Below are 15,393 nucleotides of genomic sequence, written 5' to 3' on the forward strand. Positions count from 1 at the left end.
GGACCTTCTTGCTGTGAGTCGACAGTGCTGCCCACCGAGCCACAGTCTCCCTATATAAGCTAAAACAAAGCTTATGCTGGTTTAAATTTGGACAGTGTGGACAGTGCCACTCTGTGTGCAGTCAGACCTGCCCTATTTATATGGGCACAGAAAAAATAGACTATTTAATGATTTTCCACAGTAAAGTTCAACATACATCTAATGTCATTAGCACTAGCTTGGCAGTGTATGTGAAGCTATGTAATCTAGCCCCTTCAGGAAGACCGGTGTGATGCTTCGAGCCACAGGGACTCTCTTCTCCTCTCAATTATTAACACCCAGACGTTCGGCCGCCAGGGTCGCTTCTTCTTTCCTCCTCCTCTGTTCTCCTCCCCACCCCTCCTCCCTGTTCTTAATCAGCGGAGCTGGATGCAGAACTGAAGGTCACGACGGGGCCGTCTGTATTAGCTCTGCTGCCTTCTGTATAGATCGGTCCTATCGCTTATCCACAGTCTTAGTTTCATTGTGCGCAGTGAGATGCCACTACTGGGGGATTTTTAGTTTAGGTTTGTGTTGCTGTTTTTAGGAGGACTAAACAATGAAAACCATTTAATTGTAAATAAAATATAGACATGGAATATGGAGGATGGGATTTGGTATCATGCTCTGCTATGCTGCAGTTATTTGTGTGTGACTTTATACAGCGGTACCTTGAAACTCGACGTCAGTTGGTTCTGACACTGATGTCAAGTTTAAAAGACGTTGAGTTTCAAAGTATTTTTTCCCATAAGGAAGTATTTCCAAGTTTGTCCCATGGAACTGCATATATTTTAGGCTTAGGTATGATAATGGCGTTGTTTTTGACACATATACACTGAAAATAACAAATATAATAAAAGAAATTTGCGTCTACAGAATTGGTTGGGGGGCGGCACGGTGGCTCGGTGGCTGGCATTGTCGCCTCACAGCAAGAAGGTCCTGGGTTTGATCCCCAGGCGGGGCGGTCCGGGTCCTTTCTGTGCAGAGTTTGCATGTCCTCCCCGTGTCTGTGTGGGTTTTCTCCCACAGTCCAAAAACATGCAGTCAGGTTAATTGGAGACACTGAATTGCTCTATAGGAAAATGGGTGTGTGTATGTGTGTGTGTGTATGTGTGTCTGTCTGCCCTGCGATGGACTGGCGCCCCGTCCAGGGTGTTACTGTGCACCCACTGAAAATCTGGGATAGGCTCCAGCACCCCCCGCGACCCTAATTGGATAAGTGGTTAAGACAGTGAGTGAGTGAGTGAGAATTGGTTGGGAGTTTTCCAACGTCTTAGACATTTTGACTAACCGATTGCTAACTGAATTGCCGTAGGATTGCTAGGACTGCCTCATAGTGCAAATTAACCGGTACATGTGAAACTCTTGAACGCTGCATGAATGAAAAACGTTAAATCGCTAAATACAAACCTTACATTGCATATTACACTGGAAACGGCTCATCTCACGGTCCGTGAATTAGGTGGGGCCTTAAATCTATGTTTCTTTAACACACACTGCTTACACTTTTTATCTCTCTTTCCACCCTCAGTACAAGCAAGTGGAGCAGTACATGTCCTTCCACAAACTTCCGGCCGACTTCCGACAAAAAATCCATGACTACTATGAGCATCGCTACCAGGGCAAGATGTTTGATGAGGAGAGCATCCTGGAGGAGCTGAACGAGCCGCTCAGAGAGGTGAGACAAGTACACTTGGGGAAACATGAACCCAGCTTTTTACTCTTGGTTTCAGGTTTTATTAGACATAATTTATAACATGTAAGTGTAATCCAACATCCAACATAATGACTGCAACTAAAAACGTCCTATTTATTTATTTTTAGTCTTTCAACTCTCCCATTTTTAAGGAGCTGTTTAAAATCAGATGTTTTTTCTGGCAGGCATATTTTAGGTCATATTTTTAGCTTATAACCTAGTCTAATAAAAACAGCTCATATACAGAAGAGTTTTACTTATTCTGTAGAGTTATTTTGAGTGTAAAATTACCCCCTACTAACAGGCAAGTCAACCAAGTCTTGACAAAGTACAGGCCCCTGGACCATCTCACTACCATTGCCATGTTGGAATGTTGCTATAGTGTTTTTACTTTAAAATGCTATATTTCAGGCCCCCAGGTAGTGCAGCAGGATATTTCGCTAGCACGCCAGCGCTGAGATTCTAAACTCCTCGGTTCGAAACTCGGCGTTGCCGCCGGTCGGCTGGGCGCCACCTAGCGGGCGTAATTGACGGCTAGGGCGGGATGACTGGACTATGTGGGTGGGGTCTTCAAACGCTGTGTAAGGCGCCTGTGCAGAATGCATGGGTGAAAAAGGGTTCCGCAAAGGGCTGCACGCGGGTCGGAGGAGGCGTGAGCAGCAGTATACCCACCTCCACTGCAGTCAGGGATCCTTCAGCAGCAGAAGACAACTTGATTACGCTAAATTGGGCAGAAAATGTATAAATAAAATTTAATTTGGTTTCATCTGTCCATTAAACATCATTCCAATAGGTTTGGGGATCGTCCAGGTGCTTCTTTGCAATGTCTGACACAAGGGGCATGAAGACTGACTTAGCAATGGATAGAGACCTCTTTACCTTTTAAATTCATGTTTCTTTCTGGGCTCTTTTGTTACTTTTTGTTGTTGCTATGCTCCAGACGAAATTTAATTCAAGTTGAAATTATTGACTTTAATGCTTACTGTGGTTTGGTGGAGTCCTAGAGCCTTGAAATGGCTGTGTACATAGCAGTTTATTTAGCTGAGCAATTATTATGCAATACCAGGCACAGTTTGCGTTGTTAAAAATAAACTGCATCATAATTAGAGATGAATTTGAAGTGCAGGAAATGGCCACAATAAAGCACCTTGTGTACTTAACCTTCGTACATCTAGCACTTAGTGTGTCAGCACGGCTATGGTGTACGTAGCTGTGTGTAAACACTCATGGAAAAACAGTCTCAAGGGGTCCTTCAGTCCCCTTAGTTCTTTTTCCACTTTCCAAAACAGTAGAGATGCTGACATCGATATGTGCCGTGCTGCTGAAGCAATTTATTTCTCAGGATTTGCAAGACTAATTTGGTGTGCTGTTATTTTTATCCCATTCATTTTGATTTGAATGTATTAAGATTTTATATTTTTAAAGTCCTGAGTAATTGTCTAGAAATGTAGTAACCTTTGAATTTGTATCACAAGCCAGGGACTTTCTATCCAACTTCACTAACCACACAAAAGAATCTAATAAAAGTGCCTAAATTGCCGTTCAGGTGGCGCAGCGGTAAAACAAGCTAGCACACCAGAGCTGAGATTTCAAACACATCGTTTCGAATCTCAGCTCTGCCATCCGGCTGAGCTGGGCGGCTACATGAACAATGATTGGCTAATGTTCACACAGTGTGAGAAAGCCGGACAAGGGTTCCCACGACCTCTTCTGGCTGACTGATGGAGCCTGCGCAGAAGATGAGGAATAATGTGGACACCGCGTGGCTCTCCGTTCACAAGGCTGATCCACATATGAGCTCACCTGGTGCAAGTGAAAAGATGCAGTCGGTACTGCACACGTGTCGGAGGGGGAGTGTGTCAGTTTCGATGCTCCTCAGTCAGCAATGGAAGGTAGTATCGGTACAGAGGAAGCGTAATGCAATCAGGGTAATTGGATATGACTAAATTAGGGAGAGAATTGGGAAAAAGTTCACGTTTTGATACAAAGTGGGAAGTAATAGTGGGAAGTAAAGTGTCAATTGCTAAAATATAAAAAGGGCATGAACATAATAACTATCCTGTAACGGGACAGACTTCTCACTACACTCTCACTACAGAGGTGCCAGACAAAGACTGGCACCAGCAAAATTTAGAAAGAAATGAGCCCAATTTGCAGGAAATATTATGGGAACAGACTGATGTTAGGGTGGTGGCACTGCTGAAGGATTGTGTTTGGTCTGTGTTTTTTTCCAGACCTGCAGCCCCTAGGTGTCTCATTACTGCCTTATTATCAGCATCCCTAATATCCAGATTGTGGCATTCCACCTTTGAGAACAGGTTGTCAGCTGCTCGGTCCTTTAGTGTGTAACAGCACAAAGAAGATGAATGCCGACGTATTTTCCTGGTGAAAAAAATGGGCTGTTTTGAGCCCAGTATCACGAACAAAATCCAAAACAGATTTAACACTGTGATGAGGCGCAGAGACTGTCTATTAAAGGAACATCTGTAATATTATATCTGTACTATTATGTGTATTGTGTGTACTACTATGTGTACTATTATGTGTATCACCAAAGCAAATTCCTCGTATGTGTAACATACCTGGCGAAATAAAGTGTTTCTGAATCTGCACCGTCAGTTATCTGCCCCCCATCCCACTGCCAGTTGGTAGATTGTTAAAGGTTTGTGACCCTAATTAGGATGAAGCTATAACTGAAAATGAATGAATAAAAAAGTAAATGCTTGTTTTGCTTACTGTTACCTGCTTTTAGGAAATCGTGAACTTCAACTGCCGTAAGCTGGTGGCCTCCATGCCACTGTTTGCCAACGCTGAGCCCAACTTTGTCACAGCCATGCTGACTAAACTCCGTTTCGAGGTCTTCCAGCCCCGAGACTACATCATCCGCGAGGGCACCATTGGCAAAAAGATGTACTTCATCCAACACGGTGTGGTCAATGTCCTTACCAAAGGAACGCTTGGAATGAAGCTGTCTGATGGCTCCTATTTTGGAGGTGAGTTCTCATATCACTCAAATTATAAACAGAGGCCACTGTTCCATGTTCTTGTAATAGATGCATTTAAACTGGCCATATTTTATAACACAGAGAAGTCTGTACTGGCTGTACATTGTTGTGTTTGTGTTTGTGAGCGCTCAAGTGTTGTGATATACGGCCTCTTGACCTGATGAATGTGCAGAAGGGTGTGAGTGACTGGAAAGTGACACGACTGTCTATAATTAACTGAAACCTCCTGGAGGAAGGATATTGGAATTTGCATTTGCTGATCCAGAGCTGATTTAGAGCCCATGATAGGTTCTGACTCTGACTGATAGCACTGAATGCTAATACAGTCCCAGTGATTACTGCAGAGCTTCTGAGAGTGATGCGGCAGGCGTTTCTTAGCTAGTTTCAATAATTAATTTTAAAGTCTATTGCCATTTTTAAATTAAATCTACGCTGAACTCTGATCATCCTCACGGTGGAAAAGTCACCCCGCCCTTCTTTTCAATTAAGTCATATCCAATTCCCTACTCAGCCATGTACATGACATCTATATCTGGCAGAGATGGGCTGCAGACTAGAGTCAGCCTTCTCTGATGTGCTGGTTACTGGACATTTGAGAATTCCCGTAGTGACCACACTTTGGAGGAACACTCTTTGCCTTCTGTGTTCCTCTGCTGCTTGTGTTGGTGCCACTGTGATTCCCAAGCTGGCCTTTCCTACCTCAGACTTGGCCAACTGTGCCTACAGAGCATCCAGGCCAGTCACTGATAAGTACCTCATACCAACCCCTTTTTTTTGCATTTTCTTTCCAATTTAGTCATATCCAATTACCTGATTGGCCGGCAAAGGTCATAATTGCATCAGTTATGAGGAATCTCCTTCGGTAACCCCCCCCATTGAACTACAGCCCATTGTTGTTCGCACCCAGCCTGCCGGGTGGCAGAGCTGAGATTTAAACCGATGAGTTCTGGTATTCTAGAAGTTGAGTATGGTATGCACCACCTGAGTGCCCCCCCCCCCCCCCCCAACCTTTTTAACATAAATGATTATCACCTTTTGTGCTTATTATATTTTTGTTATATGTAGGGTAATCACCTGCGTCTTCATGCCCCCCTTCCCTGTTAGTCTTTTGCATCAAGGTAGACGCACCAGTTATGGCTATTGTAAAGCTATGAAAAACGATATTGCTGCCAAAGCAAGCAGTTACAAGGGTAATATATTGGTAACATGCTTGCTGGATATGTTGTTCCCTAAATCAATGAAATTATATTTAACCAAATGCTGCAAATGCTAATTAAACTGCTTTATGTGTGTCTGGCTTTTCTCTCTGTCAGAGATCTGTCTGCTGACGCGAGGGCGTCGGACAGCAAGTGTGCAGGCGGAGACGTATTGCCGTCTCTACTCCCTCTCTGTGGACCATTTTAATGAGGTGCTAGAGGAGTACCCCATGATGAGAAGAGCCTTTGAGACTGTCGCCATTGACAGGCTTGACCGTCTAGGTAAGAGTTTCATTTGTGGCACTTGTTTTAGTAACACTGAAGGTAAGTAATACATTGAGTAGCATAGTCAGTACATGTACATGTTTCCAGGTAAGAGTTTTGGGTCTGTCTGAAAACCTAGTGAGCTGCATGGCTGGCTACTGCCTACCTGGGCAGCTGCCTAAGTAGAGAGGATTCTATTAAGACATTTAACTCAGATTTAAGGCAGATTATTTAGACGCAGTACTTAGACAGCCTTCACCGCTAAGGAAGCATCAGATGCTCCCTCGTTATTCAGTCAGTTTATAGCTTCGAAATGAGGCACCTTAGTAGGCAGCATTTTATGTCTTCTAAGAATTTAGACATGCCTTCTTCTCGAGAGCGTAAGACAGAGATGTTCACAAGTCACAAAATACGAGTTCGAGTCACGAGTCTTTAGGCTAGAGTCCGAGTCAAGTCACGAGTCTTTAGGCTAGAGTCCGAGTCAAGTCACGAGTCTTTAGACTAGAGTCCGAGTCAAGTCACGAGTCTTTAGGCTAGAGTCCGAGTCAAGTCACGAGTCTTTAGGCTAGAGTCCGAGTCAAGTCACGAGTCTTTAGATTAGAGTCCGAGTCAAGTCACGAGTCTTTAGATTAGAGTCCGAGTCAAGTCACGAGTCTTTAGACTAGTCCGAGTCAAGTCACGAGTCTTTAGACTAGAGTCCGAGTCAAGTCACCAGTCTATAGGCTAGAGTCCGAGTCAAGTCACGAGTCTTTAGACTAGAGTCCGAGTCAAGTCACGAGTCTTTAGATTAGAGTCAGAGTCAAGTCACGAGTCTAGACTAGAGTCCGAGTCAAGTCACAAGTCTTTAGATTAGAGTCCGGGTCAAGTCACGAGTCTTTAGACTAGAGTCCGAGTCAAGTCACGAGTCTTTAGACTAGAGTCCGAGTCAAGTCACGAGTCTTTAGGCTAGAGTCCGAGTCAAGTCACCAGTCTATAGTCTAAAGTCCGAGTCAAGTCACGAGTCTTTAGACTGGAGTCCGAGTCAAGTCACGAGTCTTTAGACTAGAGTCCGAGTCAAGTCACGAGTCTTTAGATTAGAGTCCGAGTCAAGTCACGAGTCTTTAGACTAGAGTCCGAGTCAAGTCACGAGTCTTTAGATTAGAGTCCGAGTCAAGTCACGAGTCTTTAGACTAGAGTCCGAGTCAAGTCACAAGTCTTTAGGCTAGAGTTCGAGTCAAGTCACCAGTCTATAGGCTAGAGTCCGAGTCAAGTCATGAGTCTTTAGTCTAGAGTCCGAGTCAAGTCACAAGTCTTTAGGCTAAGGTCCGAGTCAAGTCACGAGTCAATATAATCTAAACAAAACATTTATTGTAGATGTAGCATAGAAATAAACAAATAATATGTAAGTTCAGAAAAAAAACAACAACAGATTAGGGACTGTATTTAGCTGTTTTACTTAGTGCCTTTACTTTCCTTGTCATTGTGCAAATGAATGTAATTTTCGTAACAAGAAAGCCAATCAAGCGTTTCATTGACATATCATCTGTGTGACGCAAACTGAATAAATGCAAATAACAGCATTTCTTACTAAAAATTAAAATCAGAAGGTCTGATTGGTTCGGAAAGCAGGTCTTTCAACCATTAGCGCCAATTCTGTAGGAGCGTTCCATTCACCCCAGTTGTTCCTGTGAAGTGCACTACATAGGGTATTTCACCATTTTAAGTGCGATTCCAATCCAAAGGTAACGAGAATATTCAAATGAAGTGAACTTCAAACTGTGTAGGGAGCGATGCTTCATCACTATGCCGGAAGCTGGCTGTTACCGGGTCAAGACAGCCGGAGCGTTATTAGAGAGCATAATATTTATAATAATAATTGGAGATATATATAATTGTCACACATAACTAATGTTACACATTCTGACGGTAGGGACTCGAGTCCCCATCTCTGGCGTAGGATGACATAAAAATGCGTCTATGTAGAGATCACTAGGTATTCAGACAGACCCATTATGAGCAAAAATGTTTTTAGTGAATTAAAACTTTAGGGTCAAGAATTTAGGGTCAAGATGAGGATTTCTGCATTAGTTACTATTTTGACCCTAAACTCCAAACCAGTTCACTAACTTTTTCTTCTCACTGCCATCTTTCCACATTTTCAACCAGGTAAGAAAAACTCCATTCTCATGCACAAAGTGCAGCACGATCTCAACTCGGGCGTCTTCAACAACCAAGAGAACGAAATGATCCAGGAAATTGTGAAGTACGATCGGGAAATGGTCAAACTGGTGGACCTGCAGCGCCCTCGTGCCATGTCTATGACGGCAGCGATGCCAGGAAGTTTCTTCGCCCCTCCCGGCCAGTCCCAAGGCGCTTCAGCCATAGCAACCCTTCAGCAGGCTGTCGCCATGAGCTTCTGCCCACAGATGGCGAATCCTCTAGCTGGTGCAGGCAGTCTGCAGAGTCCTCGCATGGTCCGGCACTTCCAGGTCATTCAGAACCTCTCCAGTCCAGCATCCATGTCTCCCTTGCAGGCAATGCCACCTGGCCCCATACCTGGAGGTGCATGCGCTTCTGCTGCCACTTCCAGTCCACCAGTGCAAAGCCCGCTTGTGCCAACAGGCCCGAGGACATTCCAGTATGGCTGCAGCCCAATGGGTGGGCGCACAGGATCACAGCTGTCCCTCGTCCAGCATCATATGTCAAGTCCAACGCACAAGGGTGTCCAGTCCCTGCAGCAAGCAAGCAATCTGAGTCAAGATGCCCGTGCCCTGTCTGCCTCACAACCTTCCCTGCCTCAAGATGGAGTGCCAGTTATGGGCTCCAGTCCCCCTCTCTCGACCCATGTGTCCTCCACCTCCATTGGGCCATCACAGGTCCCTCACCCTGCAATCCCTGGGCCTTCTGGAATCAGGAGTGCTGTACCTCAACGGATGGTACAGCCCCACCAGATGCCGTCCGCTTCTCCGCCTCCTGTGGGTGGGGTAGGGATAGCAGGGACGACTTACGTTGAGCCAGTGGTGCACAAGAAAGATTCAATAGTTAGCCTCCCTGAGACAGACTCTGCAATCAGATCCAGGCTGTCCTCGAACCTCTGACCAAATTTTGGTGTGTTAACGTAACGTAGTGGTAATAATTTAAGTGAACTGTTGCCGAGTTCTGTCTGTCAGGTTTGTTGTATGACGACGAGCCTTTAGTACAAGAGGCAGGACTAGTGGTGGGTAGTTAGGGATAAAGATCAAAGGGGTAATCAATCCAGCCTTTGCTACTAGATACGTTGTTACTGTAACTACAATAGGTCGGAGGTGGGGTGCTTCTAGCTGATCACTCAGTCCCAGTAGTTAGCTCCTTCATGTTCAGCTAACAGTTTCTCATTGCTGTCTTCGTTTTCGTCATCGAAGGAGAGAATTTTTGACGTATCTTAATGTTGGATCCTCTGTAGAGTCCATACAATGCAATCTGGCCTGAGCTGGGACTTCAAAATCAGGGACTTGCATTCCATGACAATGAAGAAAATTTTAAGCTTTGCAAAAGTGTTTTTGAGTGTCATTTTCTGTATAATTGTAGCAAAAATATTTAGCTCTCCTTAATATTCTTGTAAAAAATCTATAAAAATAGTATTATAGACCGCTGGTCGATCTTATATCGATGTGTAAATAAGATCCATTTTAAAAAACGATAGAAAATACTTGCATTGTATCTACTCAGAAACCAAAGTTGAGCTTGGTTGAGTGTCGTGTCATTGTCTACTGAGAAAAAAAGTCCGCCATGGAACCGCCATTCATTTGACTGCCTTGATTCCAAGTTTAGAAGCCATATACACGGTAAATTTGTGTCTGTGTGGGCGTAAAAGTGATTGAACGTTTGGTAGTATTTCACTTTTTTGTCACGAGAGTTCAAAGCTACTGTAGTAAAATTCCATTTTTTAAATTATTTATTTATATTTTATTTTGTTGGGCATTTTTAACATATTTATTTAAAATGATTAAGGCAATACTTTACGTCTATCGTGCACTGAATGTCTTAGTGACGAGCATTACTGAGTCTATACTGAGAGATACCAAAATTGTACCAATAGTGGATAAAATTCAGATCCATCTTTTTCTTACAACAATATGAAACAAATACCTGTTCTGTTTTGTGATCCATGTTTTTTTTTTATTTAAATTTTGTTGTGTTGGTTAGAAATAGTTGTGCACTGACACACCAGGTATAGGGGGCCATTTATTATACATAATAGTTTGACAATTCAGGGTTGACATTAAAGTAAAGCTTTTACTGAATACAGCTAGGTCAAAAGTGTACATACACCTGTAGAGGATATGTACGAGGGATCTTCAAAAAGTTTCCGCACTTATATTTTGGTTGGAAACGGTGAGGGTGGGAGGAGTAGTAACTGGTCATGTCTGAGAGATTGAGAGACGCTTACAGTCCGATCTGATTTCCACCTTTTTGGACGCTCCAAGAAGCTTTAAGGGGAAGAAGATTTTCATGTGATTATGATGTGAAAGCAGAGGTGCATCAATGGCTATGTGCTCAACCAAAAATGGCATTGCTGATGTCATTAAAAAGTTGGTATGATGCTGGGAAAAGTACATCGGAAGGTGACTGTAGAAAAGTGATGTAGTTTGTTTTGAGTTTCTTAATAAATATAGGTAAAAAAAAGTGCGGAAACTTTTTGAAGATCCCTCGTATTTCATGACAGTCTTGGGATTTCAGTGATTTTAATCATTTTCACTGACTGACTGACTGGAACACATTACTTTGTTCAAAAACGTTTTACAGTTTTGTGTTATTTTATTTAGCTTTATTGTGGGTTTTCTGAAAATTCAAGAATATAAAAACACACTCAATGGTGCCCAGGTGGCGCAGCGGGATATTCCGCTAGCACACCAGCGCCGAGATTCTGAACTCCTGGCTGGGCCACGGTATCTGCAGGGTGGGGGCCGGACTGTGTGTGGGGTGTGTCTTCATACGCGGTGTAAGGACCCTGATTGGCGGAGGAGACGCATGTGCAGAATGCAGGGGAGAGAAGAGGAGGGCTGTACACGTGTCGAAAGAGTCGTGTACAGCGACGTGCTCTTCTCGGATGCAATCGGGTATCCCTCAGCAGCGGAAGACAAATTAAGTGCGCTAAATCGGGAGGAAAAAATGGGGAGAAAAGCACACTTAAGATTTGGCTATAAGTCCCTTTTCTCTCTGTATTTCTTTTAACTGTCATTGGCTGCTTAAGATGTTTGGTTCACTGTTGTGGGAATATAAATCCTCTGAATGGACTTTTTAATTGTAATGCTTGCAGCTCCGTTTTATGGGTCCAGTCAACTAGAACTATTTTATAGGTACACAAAAGTCACCTACTGTTGTCAATTTAAATGACTAACAAGGACTTCACTACAGACTAATGAAGGAACTCAAGGTTTTCTTAAAGTAGTATAATCCCTGGACTGTCATATCACTTACAAGTGTATGTAAACGTTTGACTTGAACTGTATGTGGCATTAAAGTGCTGCATTAATACACTTTTCCCATTTGCAATACTTTTGCATCATAATTTAATTTACCTAAACCATTCTGTTGTGAAAGTACAATGTACAGAGCACATTGTGGCATTTTAATGTATTATCTAGACTATCTGAAAATAACCCCAGATGTGCAACATAAACAGTATTTACAATGTTCTGCACTTTAAACCTTCCTGATGTGAGAGCGTTTTAATGGAATCGTTGTGGTTAAAATGAAATCAATGTCTTAATTTAAAGATGTTGTAGCATCACAATATATAAATGTTTTTTCATAGTTAATTGCTGCAATTTTTCACTTATAGTTGTAAATACGTTGTTGTAAATCCGCTGTACATGAACAAGTCTGGTTAGGAAAATTACCCGGGTTTAATACCGGAGATAAGGAAAGGTAAACTCTGACGGCCGCAGGTGCGTTCGGCTTTTTGAATGTATGCCAACTGGCATTTACTGCCATGTAAATAGAATCATATAAATTAATGCAAAATGGAAAACGTGTGTATTTGCTGAGTGTTTGTTGTAGTAAACAGATGTTAATTATGCTAGATATTTCTCTGATTGGTTTGTGTTAGTGCCACCGTTACATGCTACAAGGCTTGATGTTGGAATTCATACAAATGAAGCACAGACTATCTCTGTGAGCACCCTCTAGAGGGGTGGTAAATCGCCACATTCCTAAATGCAAATTTTGGGTGGTTTTGCTAAAATAAATATAGGCAGCTTTATCAGTGCAGTGAAACAGCAGCATTAATATTTCTACTGTATAAGGTCATTTACATTTGTGTTCATCCCCTGCCTTTGGTTTTTTCTTTAAGGCAGTAGTTTTCAAATCTTTGGACCAAGTACCACCCCTAATCAAACCAAAATGTCCAAGGTCCACCTATAAGTCATCCTATAGAAACACAAATACCAACGTGTGAAGGTTTAAGTACCACTGGTGATACCACAGTTTGAGAATGACTGCCTTAAGAGATTTTGGTTGATCATTGATTTGATTATTTGCCGTGAGTGTTGAAGTAGGATTATTGTTGTTGTTGTGAGTAAAAGACAATCTGTGGTTATTTGTCATGCAGTAATGGAATCATTTGATTCTGATACTAAAGTGTTGTTTTATCTGTAATATTTAATTACACTTAAATGATTCATTCTGCTTCAACTCTTAGTGAATCACGACACTGTACTTCAACTGTTTTTGTTTAAAGTACCCCTGAACCCATCATGTTTTAAAAATGATTGGATGGATGATTCTAATTATACAGAAAGATGTTTTGATCTAATCATTTTATTATTTAACTAGAGATCTAGTCGGGCTGTTAGCGGCCTTTTACCCAGCTGTTGCCTCTTCGATGTTGCACTTTTGGTCGTTGGCATTGCCTAAGTAAAACTTTTGTTATTATGGAAAATTGCTGAAACATTGCTGAAAGATTAGTATAATATGATATAAATTAAGACTTATTACTAAAATCTACATTGACCAGGCATAACATGACCACTGACAGGTAATGTGAATAACACTGATTATCTCTTCATCACGGCACCTGTTAGTGGGTGGGATATATTAGGCAGCAAGTGAATATTTTATCCTCAAAGTTGATGAGTGTTAGAAGCAGGAAAAATGGGCAAGTAATAATTAATACATTGTAATGGCTAGACGACTGGGTCAGAGCATCTCCAAAACCGCAGCTCTTGTGGGGCGTTCCCGGTCTGCAGTGGTCAGTATCTATCAAAAGTGGTCCAAGGAAGGAAGAGTGGTAAACCGGCGACAGGGTCATGGGCGGCCAAGGCTAATCTCATTGATGCATGTGGGGAGCGAAGCTGGCCTGTGTGGTCCGATCCAAGAGACGAGCTACTGTAGCTCAAATTGCTGAAGAAGTTAATGCTGGTTCTGATAGAAAGGTGTCAGAATACACAGAGCATCACAGTTTGTTGCGTACGGGGCTCAGTTAGGAAGGTGGTTATAATGTTGTTCCTGCTTGGTGTAAATTTGCCAGTGATTAAAGAATACATTCCAAAATGCATAATATGCAGTACATAGCATTAACATATTACAGAGCATATTGGTGCTAGGATATAAAATAGGATATAGTTTTATGTAGTTTGAAACTGTATCTGGTTTATTGTTAGATGTTTGTCTCTAAATACAAGCATATGCTAATATCCAAAGTATAAAATAAATAAAATGTACATTTTAGACATTTAGCAGACATCTTTATCTAAAGCAACTTACATTACAGTTACAGTATACAGTCTGAACAATTGAGGGTTAAGAGCCTTGCTCAAGGGCCCAACAGCAACAACCTGGCAGTGGTGGGGCTTGAACCAGCTACCTTCTGATTACTAGTCCAGTACCTCAACCACTAGGCTATGGCTTGCCCCATTTAAATAAATAAGAAATTTGCCAATGCAATTACACACATTCCTAAAAATCACTATAGTAATAATAATAATAAGAAGAAGAAGTTAAAGAAGAAGAAGATTTATTATTCAACATAGATCATTATAACAGTTGAAAATGACCAGCTCAGGGGTACTTTAAGTGTTTTCTATCTGTCGCCCACCTACTGACAAATATATTAAGACAAAGTTAAATGATAAATGAATACGTTGTATGTGTTGCTGCAGTTTTACTGCAAATGACTGGAACTGTTTCTTTTTGTACTTGCACTTATAATGGCCCTATTTAAGCTGCTATTTTAGGCTCTGTTTGTGCACAAGATGGTTAGAATGGGAACTCCCCGTGAAGCTGGCTAACAAAAAGATTTTTGTTGGACTCATTTAGCTTTAATTCATTGTGACAGTAGAAATCCTAAGTGAAGTATTGGCTTCAGAAGAGATTTTCGAGTACCCTCTGTTTTACTGTACGTTTCCAATGCAGCTTGTGTGAAGTCCACGACAAATTGTCTCCTGAACAGAGAGGCCAGCAGTCAGCTTTCCTCACCATGGCCTAAACAATGGACTATTTATCAAGAGGACCATCTTGAACCTCCTGTATCACAGTACCACATGGAAATGGTACAAAATGCCTTGGTAAAATAGTCTTAGTAAATCAGGGTACTTTGTGTTTTATTTTTTATTTATTTGAGAGGTGTGTTTTTGGGTGGTTTGTTTGTTTTTGTCTTTACAGTGTGCCCCGTTGCACAATGTTATTTAGGCCTTCCTAGTGCCTAGTAATACCTAGTTTTCACATAGTCTATTTTAGTGATGTGTGACTCTGTAAAAAGAATAACTGCAAACTATATATACTTTTTTTACCTCGCAATATATGTACAATATAGCTGCTGAATAGTTGTTAGCAATGAAAAATGAATAACCCAGCATAGTCTTTCTCCGTGTTGGAAGACACAACTTGCACATTCATGTTTGTTCAGACTTTTGAATGCACATCGTGGAGTATGTTACCAAAAGCTTTGCTCCACCTGAATGCTGCTTACCTACTGGAGCCACTGGGTCTGGCTTTACTTTTGCAGTCTGTAGACATCACACCAGACGGCTTTGCACATTAAGAAAATTAAATTCACCTTTGTAGATGCAACTGAGCACACACAGATAGATACAAAGAAAAACATCGGGGGTGATCAGAATCCATCAGAAATCCTATACTGAAAATCCAGTACTTAATTTATTATAGATAAACACATGACTTGTAATTATATTTTACATATATCATATATAAGTATCTCATATATTAAATATATCTTATATATCAGTACAAAACG

The 15,393-nt window shown here is 41.8% G+C and overlaps 1 protein-coding gene across 1 annotated transcript in view; it reads left to right on the plus strand.

Moving 5' to 3' along the window:
- Window positions 1-9,256, plus strand: part of LOC134302452 (potassium/sodium hyperpolarization-activated cyclic nucleotide-gated channel 2-like) — a 51,324-nt gene extending 42,068 nt beyond the window's left edge. The window contains exons 5-8 of the mRNA XM_062987558.1: window positions 1,550-1,696; window positions 4,467-4,707; window positions 6,033-6,197; window positions 8,325-9,256. Coding sequence (XP_062843628.1) covers window positions 1,550-1,696; window positions 4,467-4,707; window positions 6,033-6,197; window positions 8,325-9,256 — 1,485 coding nt within the window. The remainder of the gene's footprint in view (window positions 1-1,549; window positions 1,697-4,466; window positions 4,708-6,032; window positions 6,198-8,324) is intronic.
- Window positions 9,257-15,393: the final 6,137 nt, after the last annotated feature.

This window comes from Trichomycterus rosablanca, chromosome 25, assembly GCF_030014385.1.
Source record: "Trichomycterus rosablanca isolate fTriRos1 chromosome 25, fTriRos1.hap1, whole genome shotgun sequence".
Classification (NCBI taxonomy): Eukaryota; Metazoa; Chordata; class Actinopteri; order Siluriformes; family Trichomycteridae; genus Trichomycterus; species Trichomycterus rosablanca.